The sequence below is a fragment of the Melozone crissalis genome, unplaced genomic scaffold, assembly GCF_028551555.1.
Source record: "Melozone crissalis strain CALT ecotype California unplaced genomic scaffold, PUWL_Pcris_2 ptg000061l_1, whole genome shotgun sequence".
Classification (NCBI taxonomy): Eukaryota; Metazoa; Chordata; class Aves; order Passeriformes; family Passerellidae; genus Melozone; species Melozone crissalis.
In genome coordinates this window covers 14,678,119-14,695,953 of record NW_026535839.1, presented here as the reverse complement: position 1 = coordinate 14,695,953, position 17,835 = coordinate 14,678,119, and the positions used below count along the sequence as shown (strand labels likewise).

Here is a 17,835-nt window from a genome sequence, read left to right as displayed (position 1 = left end):
TGCAGAAATGCCACTTCTGTTGAACAAATTTCAATATATATTTTTTAATGTATGTGTTTTAAATTCTCAGCAATTCTGCTGTTCTGCATAATGTTCTCACTCACACAAAGATGAGCCACAAAACCATATTTTCAGTAGGCTTTAATGAGTCTTTTACATGTCAGCAACTGCTGCTATGGACAGCAACTGTTAAATTCAAAAATAAACTTCATTTAAGTGGTACACACAGAAAGTATTACTCCATCTTGCTTTACAACTGTGTTTTACCTTTTAAAGGGTAACAAAACTGGTTACTTTGCATTATAAGCCTTATGAGATGATAGCTTCGGTTTTTGCCCTATCATGCCTTCACCATTTATCTTAAGAATTACATTGCAAATTTAAATGTTCCAATATTTCTTTTGTATCCCCTTGGATCAATCCCTCCTGAACTGCTTAAGTCTAAACCAATGAGGCAAATAGCTCATAATACACATGGAAAGATTGCCCTGTGCAAACTGAAAAGCCTCAGCAGTATCAAAGATTTTTACGAAATTAAGATATATGCTGTAATGATTTCATTTACTCGGAAATGATCCAGGGAGCCACAGTGAAAAAATCCCAAAATGACAGCTTGCCTTAATCCAAAGTCTGCAAGGTTTGAACACACGTATCAGAAAACTATAGCTGAGGAAAAATCAGCACATTTTCCCAGTTTAAGGAAATTACAGCTTTCTTAAAGCAATTCATTATGATGTTTTCTCAGAATAAATCCCTCAAATTATTGAAAAGTTTCACTGAATAACCTACTGCTCATTAAAAAGAAAGGGAGTTAAAAGTCAATTCAACATTTTCTCAAATGAGGAAAAAAAAGAACCACCCAGATGAAAATTTCAGTGTTCCAAAACGTTAGAAATCTGATTAAGAAACTACAGTCTCCAAGTGAAATATAATAAAGAGTAATCTGTTTTATCTAGACATTGCTGAAAGCAGAAACCACACCCAACAACGTTTGTACACTGAAAAGCATTTGTTTCAGAAACTGCAAAGTTTTTTATGAAAGGAGCAAGATGAAATTTGAAATGTATTCTATATAATTAAAATAATTACAGAATAATTTAAAAGTTGTGATTGGAAGGGACCGTGCAAGGTCATGTAGCCCAAACCCCTGCAGTGAGCAGAGACATCTTCAGCTGAATGAGGTTACTCAGAAGTCAGCATTCATCTTCAACACCTCAACTGCCCTTTGGGTTGAGTTTATGACAAATAGGAGAAAAGTTCAATTTGCCACTGACTTGTACTAAATATTTGAAAGAGATTAATCATCATCAATAATTTACTTCCTAATCAGCTCAGGCTTCCTACAGACTTGGGCTCTCTACATCATCATCAATACTTACAGGGTCTTGACAGCTCAGAACCTCCAGGATGCTATTAAGTAATTCAACACAGTACTTCCTCTCCTGCACCTGGAGCTGCTGATCCTCCTTCTGTTCCAGTAATTCCCTCAGCTCTTTTGTAATCACAGGAAGCAGAATGTCCCTGCATTCTGAAAGAAAGCAAATTGTCTTAGCTACAAATATAAATGAAATACTAATGCAAAGAAACCCTCTTTCAAACAGTGAAACACAATATGCTTTAACAGCCACAGTCCCAACATGGAATTGTTGATTTTCCAATCATGCCTTGGGAATATTCCAAATTTGTGTGGTATTTTCATAAATCAACAGTATTTTCATATATCAAAACCAAAATTTCCTCATCAAAATAATTTTTTTCAGTTAAATTCTGAGAGCTGTTCAGCTTTATCAAACATTTGAGGTCACTTACATACAAAGCATCTTGTAATTACTTGTGTTTAAGTAATGGAGGATTTTAATGTAAGAAAATTACTGTATTTATTAACTTATTTCTGAAAATAAGACTCAAACAGCCAAACAGAACTAAGTGCATAATTTTGAAATGTTTCTTCTGAAGGCACATAAAAGAATGCAGACAAAAAAAAGACTCTAATGAAAGACCTATCAAACCGGAGAGCTGTGCATACATTCATCTTTATTTAAATTTAAGGAAGCTGACACAAATATGAAGTTACATTCCAGTCTCACATGTACATTGAGTTTTTAAAAGAGAGGTGCCTATAGGAAATGTCAGGAGTACAAAATACACACATTTGAAATAACTTTAATGAGAACAATATCTATCCAGGAATAAAAAAACATATACCTTTTTTAAAGAATGATTTAGAGCACCTGGACACACAGTGCACTCCCTGATATACAAGGGTAGGGTGAGGCATAGTGAAACTTTATAAATATGTGCTTTAAAACAAGCCAGGGGGTCAGAATCTCCTCAGAATAAGGGCATCAGTACACGAAGACAGAAGGGTGAGAGAAGGAAGAAAAGAAAGAGACAGAGAGAAGAGAGAAAGGAAAAGAAAGAAAGGAAGAGGGAAAGAGGGAAAGAAGGAAAGAGGGAAAGAAGGAAAGAGGGAAAGAGGGAAAGGAATGGAAAGTAGATTGTAACTGAATTTTGCAGATGAAGCAACAGAAGCAGTCTCTGCAGATTATTCTTATTTGAAGTAACAGCTCCAAGCTACATGAAGCCAAGAGCTTTTAATCATGACTGAAGAGCAGCATTAATTTCTTGCCTCAGAAAGTATCTCTACTATTGGTAACTATTTCTACAACATTTATTGCAAGCTGCAAGACAAATCTAACCCAATAACTATATTACAAACTCACCAGTGAGACAGCAGTTAAAGAACACATATCAACACAAAACCTGCTTGAACAGAAGCATAAAAATGAATTTCACAGAGCCTACAGTTCCTTTATGTGCTCAATTCTGCACAGACACTGCCTGCACATCCTGCAGGCCACAGACTCCCCTCTGCAGCAGAAACCAAGGGGCTGCTCTCACAGAGCACAGAGTGGAGTACAGCAGCAGGGGATTCCAGCCCTCCTAAAGCACTTCTGGGTGGGTTTGTTCTCATGGACATAGAGAACATCTGCCCTCCAGAAGTCAGGACTGGCAGCTTTGTGGTCACCAGCTGCAGACAGCAAATGTTATCAGTTTTCCGAAATTGAGATGTAATTCAATACCTAGCAAACACTTTCTTGATTTGCTCATATGAACCACTTCTAACTAATTGTGACTGCAACAAATGCAGTGCTATTAGCTGAAGCCAAAACTAAACCAAAGAAACATCATTAGAATCAAAAAAAGTTACATGCAATACCTGAAACTTGCTGAAATTTGGTAGGACCTTTTAAATTAAGGGTTTATACATTCAGCCAACAAATAAGTGCTAGTTATATAAGAGTTTATTAGCTCATTACTCTTGAAAAAACTAGGAAACAAACTTAAGTTCTGTTTTCACTGTTATCTGTGGAAACTGTCCTTCAACAGGCTAAGGTTATCCTGGGGGGACACCGTTTCCAGTATGATCAGTTCAGAATTTATTCATTCAGATTCTGACCACTCCAAAAAAATTTAAGGTGTATTTTGGATATAGCACTTACTGCTAACCAAGTTCCATTTAATGGTACTTAGCAGAAGGACCATAAGTGTAAGAGTCCTACTGAAAGATGGCACAGGTTTAACAGATTTTAAATGGATCAGATCAAGTAAAAAAATGGAATCACAAGCCAAGCAAGCAGGTGAGGCTGGATGTAAGGAAAAGCCTCTCCCTCCCATGGACAGCCAAGCAGCAGAACTAACAGGTTGCACAGTCTGTCCTGGAACAACCTGCTCTGACCTCAGAGCTGACTTCATGCTGCGATGGATGTTGGACTGGACACATTCCCAGATTCTTTCCAAGGATTTTTCAACTATTCTAGGATCCTTGATTGCCAAAACTGCTAATAGGTAGTGTGGCAGGAGCTTGGTGCACTGCAAATGACCAGCTTATAATGAAAACACAGGAAGACAAGGGTAGTGAGTAAGTGCTACAACACAGAAGAAATTTACAGGAGATCCTGAATCTCTGCAAAATGGACAGAGACTGTCAGAAATTTAGGAACAAAGCTACATATATGCCTGTATACATAAATAATGACATTTTTGGGGATTGTCCTTTTTTTTATTTGTGGACTCAAACATCAAGGTGTCCTATATCAGAAGAGAGGATATCAAACTCATTACTCTCAAGACAGGTGAAACCCATTTCTTGTCATTTTAATCCCTAGAACATGCGCAGCATCTGTAGTGAGACATAAAAACTGTTTCACATATATTTAACCTGTATGGAAATACACATAGAGTAAAATTTCTCTTTTCTGGTCAGCTCCATCCCTGTGTTCCTTTCCAGATTCTCTAACTGTGTGCAGGACATGCTGAAGGAATGATTCAGCACCAGCTAAACCCCACATTTCTCTATAGCATTGTGGATCCCATACACCAAGCAAACTCTTGGCAGTAAAACTCACCTGCATCCCTCTTGCTACCTGAACTTTGCAGTTGCAGCAGAGTTCTATCCATGGCAACACTTTGTGCCACAAGTTCTCTGCTCTCAAATTGCTCTTTATAAATTACACTTTGAATAAGGATTCATAACTTACTCTAACAATCTGCAACAGACACAGTAACAGCTACAACTAATTCAACATGAAGATAAACATATTTAGACAAACACATTCAACCTTTTACTAATCTGCAATGACATGTAGAAATACAGATTCCAAATCAGCAGCATGTGAGAAATTCAGCTGGCAACTCTTTCCCCATAACTACCATTCTTAAAAATAATGCTTGAAAACACTTGCACTTCAAAAGGCATCAGTAGGGAGTGCTGTGCTAACAGGCTGCTCATAACAGCAAAGTTCAAAGTCACATCACATTATGTGACATCTCAGCCACTTTTCACCTCTCACAAAGGAGATGGAAGGTTCTTTTCACATTCCAGTCTCACATCTGCCAGGATAAACATACTTATTGCCCTCACTCCTTCAAAATAATATCCAGCTCAATTTTAAGCTATTAGATGTCCCTTTGAACTGTCTGACAGTTAGCAAATACAAAAATTCCTTTGGGGTAGCTTTCAAAGTTACCAGGAGCAACTGGATAATAAAACCTATACCTAATGAGCTTTATTTCAAAAGCAAAATAAGAGACTAAATTGAGAAAATCATTGGCAAGAGGAATCCTGTCTTCTAGATAAAGTACATTTTTACATTTTTAATTTGTCCTCATATAGAAAATAAATCCCTAGGATTCAAGATAAGTGTTATGGGTATATTAATCACCAAATTACACCGGACTTCCCATGCCAGGGATGCACATTTGATCAATAATCAGGAAACATGGACGAGATCATAACAAGTTACACAAAACACCTTAAAGAGGAGTGGGAGCAAACTATATAGAGTTTAAAACTCCTCCATACCAGCCTTCAGAGGTCGCTCGAAGCTTCCTATCAGGAAGCAAAATGCCTGCTGCTGTCTATAACTCATTTAAAACCCACACAGGTGTATTTTGGTTAAAGAATCAAGTCTTTGGCATAATTTGTCTCCCATGTAGAGCCATTCCATACTGTTTAAACATGAAGAAGGCAGGGCTTCTTGTATAGACCAAATTTTCTTACTGTACTGAGGGAACAGCTGAGGCAGAAGGTGCAATTGGTTTCCTCCAGTTTTTGGAGCTAATTACTCTGCAAGCTTCGGTAATCCCGGTTGTACTTGGTAATACAAATTAAGATTGGATCCATATTTGATACATACAGAATCTCCTAAAAGGACTTAACATATGCAGCTGATCAATTATTTACAGGGTATTTTCAGATGTGAACAATGTTGAAATGTCAAGCTACATGGAAATTCAGAGGTTGTTTAACTTTTAGCTATATTATTTCCTTTAAAAAAGGTCAAACTTTCCATTAATACTAATATGAAAAGAATCAATAGATTTTAGTAAGAAAATTTGGTTTTTGTGTAAATGAATTTCATTAATATTAATGCTTTATGTCTATATTTTTTGACTGGCTGCAAGCTAAACTCAGCTTGTTGATTATACAGGAGAATTACTTAATTTTGTAATGCACTTTTAGGACATTATTCATTAATAGAAAAAAGGAGAAATTAATTAGGTTTTAGAAGACCCCTAACAGTTAAAATCATCCCATATGAGGATGAACTTCCAAAATATTCTGAAAAACACATAGAATCAAAATCCATTACCAAAAATGGAAAAAACCCAGTATTTGTAGCAAGGTAGGCCTGATCTCAGCCCAAACCTGCAGGTGGAAACTAAAATAAATATAAACCTCTAGTTGCTTCCTTGTAACTTTGAAAACCCAGCTAAAACTATTTCACTAGGACATGACATAAAATATGAAATTCTTGTACTATCTTGGGACAAAGAAAAGGTTGTTGAACCAGTATATAAATTTCTGATTCTAATACTAAGGTATCATTGCACAAGTTACATAAGGAAAATGAGCCAAGTGCTTGTTTAACATCAACAATCCACTAGTCTGGGAAAAGGAGGAAAAACTGAAGAAAATGGTGGAAGACTGTAATTAAAAATAGAGCTAAAAGAAAACTTTATGTCATAGTTGATGATTTAGGCTCATCACTGGGTGCACCCTCAGCAAGGCTGCAGATGGCACTGAGCTGGGCAGGAGGGCTCTGCAGAGGGACCTGGCCAGGCTGGATGGATGGGCCAAGGCCAGCAGGGTGAGGTGCCAGGGGCTGTGCTCCAGGCAGGAGGGACCTGGGGGTGCTGGGGACACCTGAACATGGCCCATGTGTGCCCAGGTGGGCACCTGGCCTGTCCCAGCCAAGTGTGGCAGCGGGAGCAGGGCAGGGACTGTCTCTGTGCTGGGCACCACTCTAGGCACACCTTGAGGGCTCTGCCCAGTCCTGGGGCTCTCAGCAAGAAAGGCACAGAGGGGCTGGAGCAGGCAGGAGGAGGGAATGGAGCTGAGAAGGGGCTGAGGGAGCTGGGGAGCTCAGGGGGGCCCTTCCTCCTCTACAACTCCCTGAGTTGCTCTCTCAAGTAGCAGAAACTGCCTCAGGGGGTGTCCAGTCCTGGCTCAGGCTGCCCAGGGCACTGATAGAGTCACCACCCCTGGGGAGATTTAAAAGAAGGGTGGATGTGGGGACATGGTTTAGTGGCAGACTTGGCAGGGTTAGATTTACAGTTGGACTCATTCTTAAGGGTCTTTTCCAACCTAAACAAATCTCTAAGTCTGTGATGAAGCAATTCACATTCTCACACCTCCTTCCATGCTCCAGGAAAGCTCAAGACAGGCAAGGGAGAGACACAGAGAGGGGAAGATGCCTATTCGAATACTAGCTGCTTTCTCTTCTGCTTGATAAATAATGTAAGAACATTGCCAGCAATCTTTTCTTTAATGTTCAAAAGCATGAAAAATCCTAACTGTTCTGGTTTTAGTCTAGCTGCCCCAACTTTTATGTGAACACATAAAACATCAGCATACAGTTTGAGCATTTTGCATTTTCTTCATCAAGGTCTGTCAAAAGATTTAGTGTTATGCATAGTCATCAATCCCAAATTCCAACCCATTTCTTGGAGAGGTTCCCTGGCAGCGCCTTCCTGCATAAGGACAGGTAGAACCATTGTTGTCCAAGATTAAGGAGTTATGTGTTTTCTATTTTGGGTTTGGTTGGGTTTTTTAACCCTTCTATTCACCTTATGCCCTTTGGAAGATACCTAATGATTTTTTATGTACCAGGCAAATGAAATTCAAACTCTTAAGTCATTAATGCAATCATGTCATTAAAAAAGACATTTGGGTCTCCTTCAGCAAAAATCACAGACGGGTTTCATTCCTGACTGCCTCATACGTGCAGCCAAAATGGTAATAAAGATTTAACATCACTTTTGTCTCCCTTAGGAAACACTTCTCTTGATTCCCTGGCATGCCTGTAGTCATATCCATCTGTTAGGATGGCTTCATGCCCACTTAAAAACTGGCATGCCAATTTAATAAGGACATAGGTGTCATCTGAATAGAGATTTAGAACAAAGCCTTAAAAATAAAGCCAGTGAACAACATTCTTTCAATGAGGTGAGACTTCTGATGGCAGCCAGTGCTCAATTAAAGCTTTGTGCTTCTTCAAAAAGGACATCTGTTCACAACTGCAGCAATCTTCCTGTTAAAAGTCTTCCCTCTGTTATTTGCAATTTAACTCTTTGGTTTACTGGGAAGGCCAGAATAATTATTTCAAAATGGTGTATTTTTCATTCATTGTTCAATCTTAGTTAAAATTTCACAGCTTAGATAAGAACCACAGAAAAGAAGGTACCTCAGGGTGTCACTGTCATATTTTCTGAAAATCCCCTTTACCACGATTTCTTCTCCTGGCAAGCTGAGACTTCTCAGAGAAAAATGAAAACAACAATTGTCTGATTTGCTTCTCCTGTGTTTTGCTGCTTTGGAATGTGGTTGGAGATTGGTCATTAAGTAAAAACAATTCACATGTTGGATAAAGTTACCATCCAGCTGTGTCAGGACTCTGGAGGAGAGTCACAAGTTTTTCATTGTCATTCTTTGTAGTCTTCTCTAAGGATCCTCTCTATTCTTTAGTACAGTTTAGTATAGCATTCTATAATATAATATAATATAATATAATATAATATAATATAATATAATAATAAAATAATAAATTAGCCTTCTAAGAACATGGAGTCAGATTGAATCATTTCCTTCTTTGTCCTGGGGACCTTGAAAATACCACAGCAGGTCACCTACAGATTCTGACAACTCTGCAAGATGCAAATTCTCTTTGTGACCTGGGCTCTAATAGGAACATGAAGGAAGGAGAAGAACAGGATCCTGTGAGGCCAGCCCTCAGCAGCTGCTGGCAGCTCGGTGTCAGCAGGTGAGGCAGGACACAGAGCAGGTCCTGCACCCAGAGCACAGCACTGACCCCAGGAGCAGCTGCACTGCTCTGCCCCTGCCAACTTCCAGGTGTGTGTTGAAGTGTCCCCCTTGTGAGGGCTGAGCAGTGCCAGGCACTCCAGGGCAGCCAGGACTTGCAGCACAGCCCTGCTCTAGCCAAGAGAGCATTCCCAGCACTTGGTGCCTTTTCCAGCTTGCAGGCATTGCAGGCTGCCAGGCAGACACAGCCTTGTCAGCACATTCTCTCTGGCACATTCACATCTTTTAGGTCCCTTCCAACCCAGGCCATCCTATGATTCTGTGAATTTTCACATTTCCTCATTTCATTTTACTGACACCCAATATGTGTCATTATCAAGTGCTTTAATATGTTTTTGGTCTCTCTTTTCTATTTGAAGTAATTGCAAACCATGTTTTACACATACATTTCAAAGTTCATTGTTAAAACTAGTTCACCTAACTTGATTTCCCTCCACATAACAGGATTTTTTAAAAATGTAACTACAAAAAATACGATAATGGGTCAAGTCTAACAAAAAGTTACCAGTTGCAATATCAAGCATGTCTCCTACTCATCCATAAACACAAGTAATGGCTTTAATCCACATATGTTCATCACAAATGTGTGCAGATAAATACCTACAGATATGTTTATGCCATATTCATCTATATCAAAACATTGCAGCAATAGAACTGGCAAAAGATGAATGCTTGAAATATAGGACTCAAAGTGATGTTTTAGAGGTAATGAACGCCTGAAAAATGCCCCAATAAATAAATAAGCTAAATGCAAAATTCGAGACTGAATCTACAGGATAGACTGGGTTTCAGAACCTTTTTAAAGGAATATATGATCACTGAATAATTTCCATTTTCCCCAGTAGCTGTAAGCAGCAGAGTCATGTGCATGAACAATCTCCAAATTCAAGTATTTGAAAAATGTTTCAAAGTTGTGTTGAACACAAGGAAGGGGAAAAAATCATAGAAAACCCCCACAAAACCCCAAAAATTTAGGCTTAGGAAATCTTGTCAGTAGGAACCATATTGTAAGATCATAATAGTAAAAACCATTATCTGTAACTCAATCCTGACCATAAAAATGAAACTGAAAGATGCTTAACCAGAAATTACTCCTCCTACTACTTTTTTTTTTTCCAAAACTTTTTCTTACTAATCCTGAAGGTAAAAACGATACACTATATCAACACAAACTAGGAACAATATTCAGTCTGTGAAATGAAACCAAGTGTTTCACAGATAAAACTCAGTAATGTACACGAGTTGGGAAATCAGCGTGGTTAGGGTTGTGTGCAATACTTATGTTTAAACAGTAATTGAATGAAAAGAGTTCTTCAGTGAGGAAAAAAAAAATTTGCTACAGTCTCACCATTTCTTTTGGCATCTGGCAAATTAACCCCTGGTGCTAACATATGTCTGTTGCTGCTGTTCTTCCAAAATCAGCAAGTGGTTTGCATATGCTGAACATGCAGCAGCCATGTCTGGAGCCACAGCAAGCACAGGGCCTGCATTTCCAGCCAAGACAAACCCAATTCCCACCCTGCCAGTGACCATCTGTGTGCCCTACTTAGAGCTCCTGCTCTTTGGGGTGATCTCAGCTCTGCTGCAGCACAAACCCCTCTGCAGGGCTGGACCAGGAGGCAATGAAACATCCAAAGTACCACTATCAAACATATACATTTCATTGTGTGTTGAAGCACTTTATATTCATTTCTCACCAATAAAAACCTGTTCTCTTAAGGCTATTCATTTACAAGCTCCAGCATGATGTTGTGGTCTCAGATCTCTTCACAGACAGCAGCAGGCACAATTTTCCCGAGGATTTTTCCTGGGGAAGGCAGTGAGAACCTCAGAGAAGAAGAGAAAATTCTTATCTCTATTCACTGCTCCTGCTGTTTTTGCACATGTGGAATGTGTTATAGAGATTGTTTACAGTCAGTGATTTAGGTGAAAGTTGTTTTGAGTGATTAGCCAGTCACTCAAAGCTGTGTCCTAGCTGACTCAGACACTCAGGGGTTTTCTTTAGTATTCTCATGGTATAGTATCTCTTTAGTATAGTTATAATGTAGTATTAGTGTAACATAGTATGGTTTTAATAAAGCAATTCTTCAACTTTCTGAATCATGGAGTCAGGTGCCAATCGTTCCCTGCACTGGGGGCTCTCTGCATTTGATATAATGTCAGTAAATATTCCTGGCCCAGCTTAGAATAAACATCTAGCTCCAAATACTGTAAACTCAGCAACACTAATTACAACAAAAACTCCATGTGATTTATGAACAGCTATATCTTAATTTGTTATTTTCTCAGAAACAGAAAGATGGTGTGAGAATTTTGGCAGTAAGTTTCCTAAAAATAAACAAATGAAACATTAACTCCTGAAAAGTAGTTTTGCATAGAAATTATACAATTCTAACAAAACCTCTTCACAACAGGGAGAGAGAATAATCCATTACATCCTACTAAACAGAGTGACTGATTTGACAGGAGACAGTTTCTTACATCACAAAAGAGACTCTAAAATCCCATTAGAGGTGTTTATATGAGACAAGGCAAGCATTTCTGTCACTCTGACATTTTAAAATAATAAAATATCAAGTAATCTAAAAGCAAAGTGTCAAAAATTAAGCAGATTTCTTGCCCTTTGACCAAAAAGAACTTAATATTTTCTAAAGAAAAAACTGCATAAAAGTCTGCTCACACATCCTGTTAGAACATTCCTGAATGCCACGGTGAAAGTGCACAAGCAATGGAAACATCCATCATCCTGCACTCAGCCCCTCAAACACCTGCACCCCCATAACCTCTCCAAGCTGTGTTATAGTTGCAGAGTGGGAACAAGAAATCAATGCCTCTACAAAAAATGGCAATGTAATTTAAAGGCTTCTAAAAGTGCTTTAGTGCTGCAAGGCCTTTGAAGATCAATTACAGCAGAGGTGCACGGGACCATTTCCTATCTGATGAAAGCACTCCATGGGTCTACAGTGGAAATTTTGAATGCCTGGGAATACCTAGCAATAAATTCAGTTTACCCTCAAGGCTTCCAACTTCAGGTTCATGTGTGACTTATTTAATAAAGGCAAATTTCACTGACTTTTAAATTTTTTTTCTAAAACACTTTCCCATGTTTTAACAAGTCTGCTTCTTCAGAAAATGCTATCAATGGGTCAAAGAACAGAAATGCCAATATATGCAGTCCAATTGAATTATAAAGATAACACCTCTGGGAATGGATGTAAATTAATTGAACAATTGCAATGAACTACCTGTAAAGAGACTAAAGTCTGGAGGAAAAATGGATAATCTGAAACATACCAAATTAATAGACTTCGCTGTAATTAGCAGTGTAGTTAAATATATTCCATATTCATGGCAGAAAAAAATACTACCTGTTCTAGATAAATGTGAACTTTAGTTAATGATACTGTTGGCAATCTTACCTTAATTATCATGCTGCATCCAATTCTGAGATAGCCTACATGTGCTTTCATTCTTGTTAATGACCTTCCAGCTCATTGAGTGCAGTAATGAATCAGGCGGTGTCTACACCCCACACACACTTGGTTCTCTACCCAATTAATTTGAAAATCAATTGTATTTAATGTATAGCAAAAAAAGCACTTTTTGAATCTTCTATTTTAAGCCATGGCAATGTAAATGAAAAGAAATTTGTTTGCTATTTATCGTGCACAGTATTACAACAGCATGGTACAGAAATGTTTCCCTACCACTATAATATTATATACTATATAATAATAGATATAATAATGTAATAATATTAAATTTTATATTATGTAATGATATAGATACTTAATTGTGTATTGGTCTTTTCACATTCTTCAGTGCCTGCACTTAAACATGATGTGGACTATGGTATTATATATAGTATATGTATATATAGATATATATATATACACACACTATATATATATAAAGGGAGAGAGAGAGTATGTATATATATATATATATATATATACATACACACACACACACTATAAATACTCTATTACCCTTACGGTAATTACAATATTAAGGTTGAAAGCAAAACATAAATGCAAATAATCAAAAATATAATTTAGATAAAAACCCACCCTGTAATTATTTAAAGGATGATTTTCTACCATTAGTAATGTAGGGGCAGTTGGGTGAAAGGAAAGGTGTAAAGATCATTACCAAACAGAGAAACTCCAATATTAAATACCCTAAAGGATACTTGAGTGACATCACTGAGGCAATAGGAGCATTGTTAGCCGGCCATTCTGTGTTAGAGGAATGGCAACTTTATGGAATGGTCTCAAGAAAAGGAAAATATATTTGCAAGAGTCTATTTGGCCCTGACCAGGTTGCACCAAGGATGGTGTAAAGGTATGCCTGCTACACTTCAGTAAGAAAAAAAATAAAATAAAAAAGCAAAGTTGTCAGTTTCAGGCATTTTAAATTCTGAAGTAATGGCAATTCTATATCCTACATTACCAGCAAGGAGCTGTTTTATTCTGTCACTCCATCAAACTACTGACACGCAAAATGTTTCAATGAATATTTTCTAGTTAGCAAAAATATTTCCTTGTTAGTACTATCATAAGTCATGATATTGCTAAAACAATATCTCATGATTAAGCTAAACAAACAGGGTATATTTTTGTTTTACTTTAAAATGACAGCAACTTGATTTCTCTATTTTGGGCAAATGCTTCTTCAGAGAACTTCTCTTGAAGTCCTATTAAAATTAGATTTTAATCTAATGCATGAAAAAAAAAAATCAATCCATTTCTCCAGACTCCTCCAAAAGGAGCACAGCTAAGTATTATTATAAATTATATACAAAGTAATGTTATATTAAGTATCACACTATAAACATTTTAAGGTAGATCTTGCACATGCAATCCCCACAAGCACATAAACAAGCAGTTAATTTTTACATATTATGTAGTGGATACACTTTAGCTGCCAATTACTAGTGCAAGTTTGGATCACAGTACCCAGATATGCAGGATATAGGTGAAACAGCAGGGCTGGCAAATCAATCCAGTGTGATTTGTTGCCTTGATGCTCTCAGCTGCTTGGTTCTGCTGTCAAGTGTGTGATGTTAGCAAAAAATGGTGGAGAGCTTTTGGGCAATACATTTTTTTTATCTACAAATTTAAGACTAAATGAATCCACTAACTACCTGTCGGGGAAAATTAAAATGTATTAATTATCTGGTCAGCATTATGTAAAACCCACCATTTATTGGTTTTATAAAAGGTCCCCAGAATTAGAAATCCTCCTAGCAAAATTTCTTATTCATTATTACCTAAAAAATACAGAAACAAAACTGTGTCCTCTTTTTAGAATTCACAATGCATCCTGAGGTAGACATATCCCATGACAGACCAACTATTTATTTCAAGACATCAGACAAGCTGCATTTACAAGCAACCAGCAATCTATTATTATTATTTATCTGCAGTAGTAAAAGCTTTAGAGAGTCTTTTGCATTAACAGACTTCAGCTAAAGGAAGGGCCTGCTAAACACATGAAACCAGCACCACACTAAGCAGACTATAATGAAAGATTCTTGGGAATCCAAACCTCACTCTTTTCTCTTCTGGAACACACAGAGGGGTGGAAGAAAGGAGCTGTAGGATGAACACTGGTGAATAGAACTGTGAAACACACAGTTATTGTATGCTCAACTGTTTTCCTTCTGAATATTTATTAGTGTTTATTCCTTATTATACAAGCCTGGGATCTGCTGTTCTGACTATCACTCCTGATCTGTGAACCAATATTAACTGAGTATCTTTAAAGAAAAACTATTGAATAAAAAAAAAAGTTTACAGCTTACACCTAATTTCTGAGTATTAAACACAGAGTAGCTGACTGAACTCTAGCAAGATCAAGAGTTCAGGTGAGTGCCTTATTTGTACCCAAATCTTTTACTCTTGTGAGAAGATACTTCTCCTTCTGGTTTGAATTCTGCTCACCACAAGCACCACAGATAAAACTGAGTCTGCACTTCTGATTTTAGAAGCAGCAGCAGTAAAGGCACCTCATACTTCAATGATGTATCAGACTCTGCTTGTAAAACAGAAATACGGTCAACTACCAGAGCAAACTGGGAATGCAGGACTAGAACTGTTTGAAAATTAATTAGAATCTCCTCTTAATATTTTAGATCAGTGTCTGGAGATACCTAAGCTGCAGCTACTTGCGTTTCACCAATTCAAAGTGAATTTACACATAGTTTAAAAAAAGCAAATGTGAATTTACACATAGTTTCAAAAAAATCACAGCTGTTGACCATGAAACTATTAGCATAAAGATAGGTTAAAATATTACTTAATTTAATCTAAACATTAAAACCATCTACATTATTTTCTTGACTTTTTTTCCCAGGAAATCTACAATGGTCTTAAAACACAGCAGACACTGCTATTCATTGTTAAAGCTTACAATATACAATTCAGTCTCAATGGAATACAACACAGGTCTGAAAATAAAGTGTAATTTTTATCTGTCCTGGCTAGTTAGAACTGCATCACTCTCCTGGCAACTCAGAATGAGGTGAGCAAAGCAATCCTCTCTCAATCTACTCACACACAGCACTATTTGCAACCCACTGTTGTACTGTCAAGTTCCTGGAATCATTATCTCTGAGCTGTCAGAAATTGGAACTCATCTGAGGAGTCTGTGTGCCTTTCAGGTTCTGAAGGTTATCTACACAGCAGAAAGGTGCAGAGAGAGAAGCAACCATCCAGTCCACAGGAGAGGAGAGAGAACACTTGACACTGAGATGAAACTAATAATGTAAAACTTGGCTATTCTTATAGGATTTCTTCAGCAAAAACTCATTTCTCGTGATAATATGAAGGAAAACTGAGCACAATGATGATAATGGCATTTCAGTATCATTAACACTCCTGAGAGTTGAGAAAGACACTAAGTTCTGGTAGAGGGTGAGAAGCACTGTAATTCCTGTAAGTGGAAATGCTGCATTGCAGCTCAGTGTACCACAGCACAGATATTTTTTTGCCCTCTTCCCAGGCAGAGGCCTTATTATTCACAGGTCTCACTTCCTGTTCCTATTCCACTATAGATCTTAAAATGGGTTGAAAGGGTATACAGCTCACCCACATAACCACTGTAACATAAGAAAAGCACACAAAACTGTTCCTCTGAGCCTCACCTGTTCCTTGCTCCAGGCCAGCAATCACACTTTGTACATCCTGTGGAAAGAGCTGAATCCCCCCCAGAGCCCAGGCTCCAGGCATTCACACTCTTTCACTATTTGTTTCACTCCATTTCAAAGGTGAATTGTACAACATGCAAGTCACTGAAAATTTTCACACATTTATTTGAAGCCTCAGAGGCATTTTGTATTTACCTTGTTTTTTAAAAAGGTTGCTGCGTACGATTTCCTTCATGGACTGCACTTTCTGCTTCTGTAGTTTCACTGGTGGAATGCAAGTGTAAAATTCATATAGAAGTTGGCTGCATGAGAAGGAAAAATGTCACAAATACCATACAGATGAATTCATCAGGTGTTAATAAGGACAGAAAGAAAGAGCAGAAAATCACGTATTTCTAAACATTTATCACATTTTAAGACTTAAATTTATTTATATATCATGAACGTTGACAAGAGACCAGTAACAAACATGTCCAGGGACCCACCAGTGTCTTGATCAGTAGGAACTGGTGTAGCTTTGTGGAAATAAACTGATCTACAAGAATTAATTGCTGACAATTAGGAAATGTTCAAGAGTGACTCACCTCAGTAACTTGGCATCAAAAACCGTTTCAACATCATGAAGAACTGATGGGATGTACTTCAAGGCAGCAACCTGCATTGACAGACAGATCATGTTAATCCTGTGTGTTTGTACATGCACAGCACAGAGCACACCACCATCACAAAACTAACCGATAACTCAGACTTCTTTCCCCAGACTGAAATTTTACATCACATTTGAATAAATTTCATCACAGAGCTGCATATGCTGAGGATCTACAGAGGAACTTCACTACCATAGTTCCAAGCGGATCTGACTCTCTTTGTGAGAGTTAGACCAACCCAAGCAGTGAGAGGGTCCAGGCTTTGTAGATTATCTCCTTGCAGACCACTAAAGGTGTCACTATGATGCAAATAAGTAAACCAAGCACTGATCAAAGCAGGAGCTGTACCAATTCCATGCCAGAAATGTGCCATGCAGGAGGCAGAAGTTGGGGTAGCAGTCACCCACCCATCCTAATGCCACCCTTCCAGAATAGATGAAAAGGGGTGGTCATGTCCCTACCCAACCATCTGCAGCCAAGCTGTGGTGGTTTATCTCCTCCTATCAGTTCCTGTTTTGACAGCACAGTGGGATAATCAAACCTTACTCTGACAAGGGTAAGAGACAAGTTACTAGCACATGGACAAAAAAACTTCAGCAGGAAATTTCAGGCTCAAAATCCCCACTAACTTAAGGCTAATATGCTTAAAAACTAACTTGAAGTACTTTACTTCACTGTGGAGCTTTAGGGTGTAAATTCCTACTAACATCTTGCTAAAAACTAAATTACAGTGATGATCAGCCTTCTAGTACTGATCTATCTGATAGAAGCCCATCTAGATTCAATATTTCTCTTACCTGTACACAGCAAGTTCCCTATTAAAAACTTAGTCTCTTTCTTGAGAGTAGGGGGCTTAGAATGAAGACAAGCAGAGCACAGCTTTCTTTGGCTCTCTTTTAGACCTTTTAAACACAATAAAGCTATAATTTTATTTGTATGAGTTTCCACTGCAATAGCCAATTAAAAAAAACCAACCAAAAAACAAATTATGTCTTGATTGAAAAAGAGAGCTTAGTCTGCAGCACAAGTGAATACAGTACTTCAAAGAGACTCAATGCTGGTTTATGATACCTTCAGATAAAGTCATTCTCCTGCAGATCTCATCCCATGCACATACACAAACCTAGAAAGGTCAAAGGAGTGTTTAAAACCTG

At 37.8% G+C, this 17,835-nt stretch overlaps 1 protein-coding gene across 1 annotated transcript in view; it reads right to left on the bottom strand.

The window, feature by feature from the left end:
• Positions 1-17,835, bottom strand: part of DOCK2 (dedicator of cytokinesis 2) — a 160,369-nt gene that overhangs the window by 102,966 nt on the left and 39,568 nt on the right. Inside the window, exons 24-26 of the mRNA XM_054287819.1 lie at positions 16,619-16,689; positions 16,230-16,336; positions 1,380-1,528 (exon numbers count right to left, since the gene is read on the bottom strand). Coding sequence (XP_054143794.1) covers positions 1,380-1,528; positions 16,230-16,336; positions 16,619-16,689 — 327 coding nt within the window. The remainder of the gene's footprint in view (positions 1-1,379; positions 1,529-16,229; positions 16,337-16,618; positions 16,690-17,835) is intronic.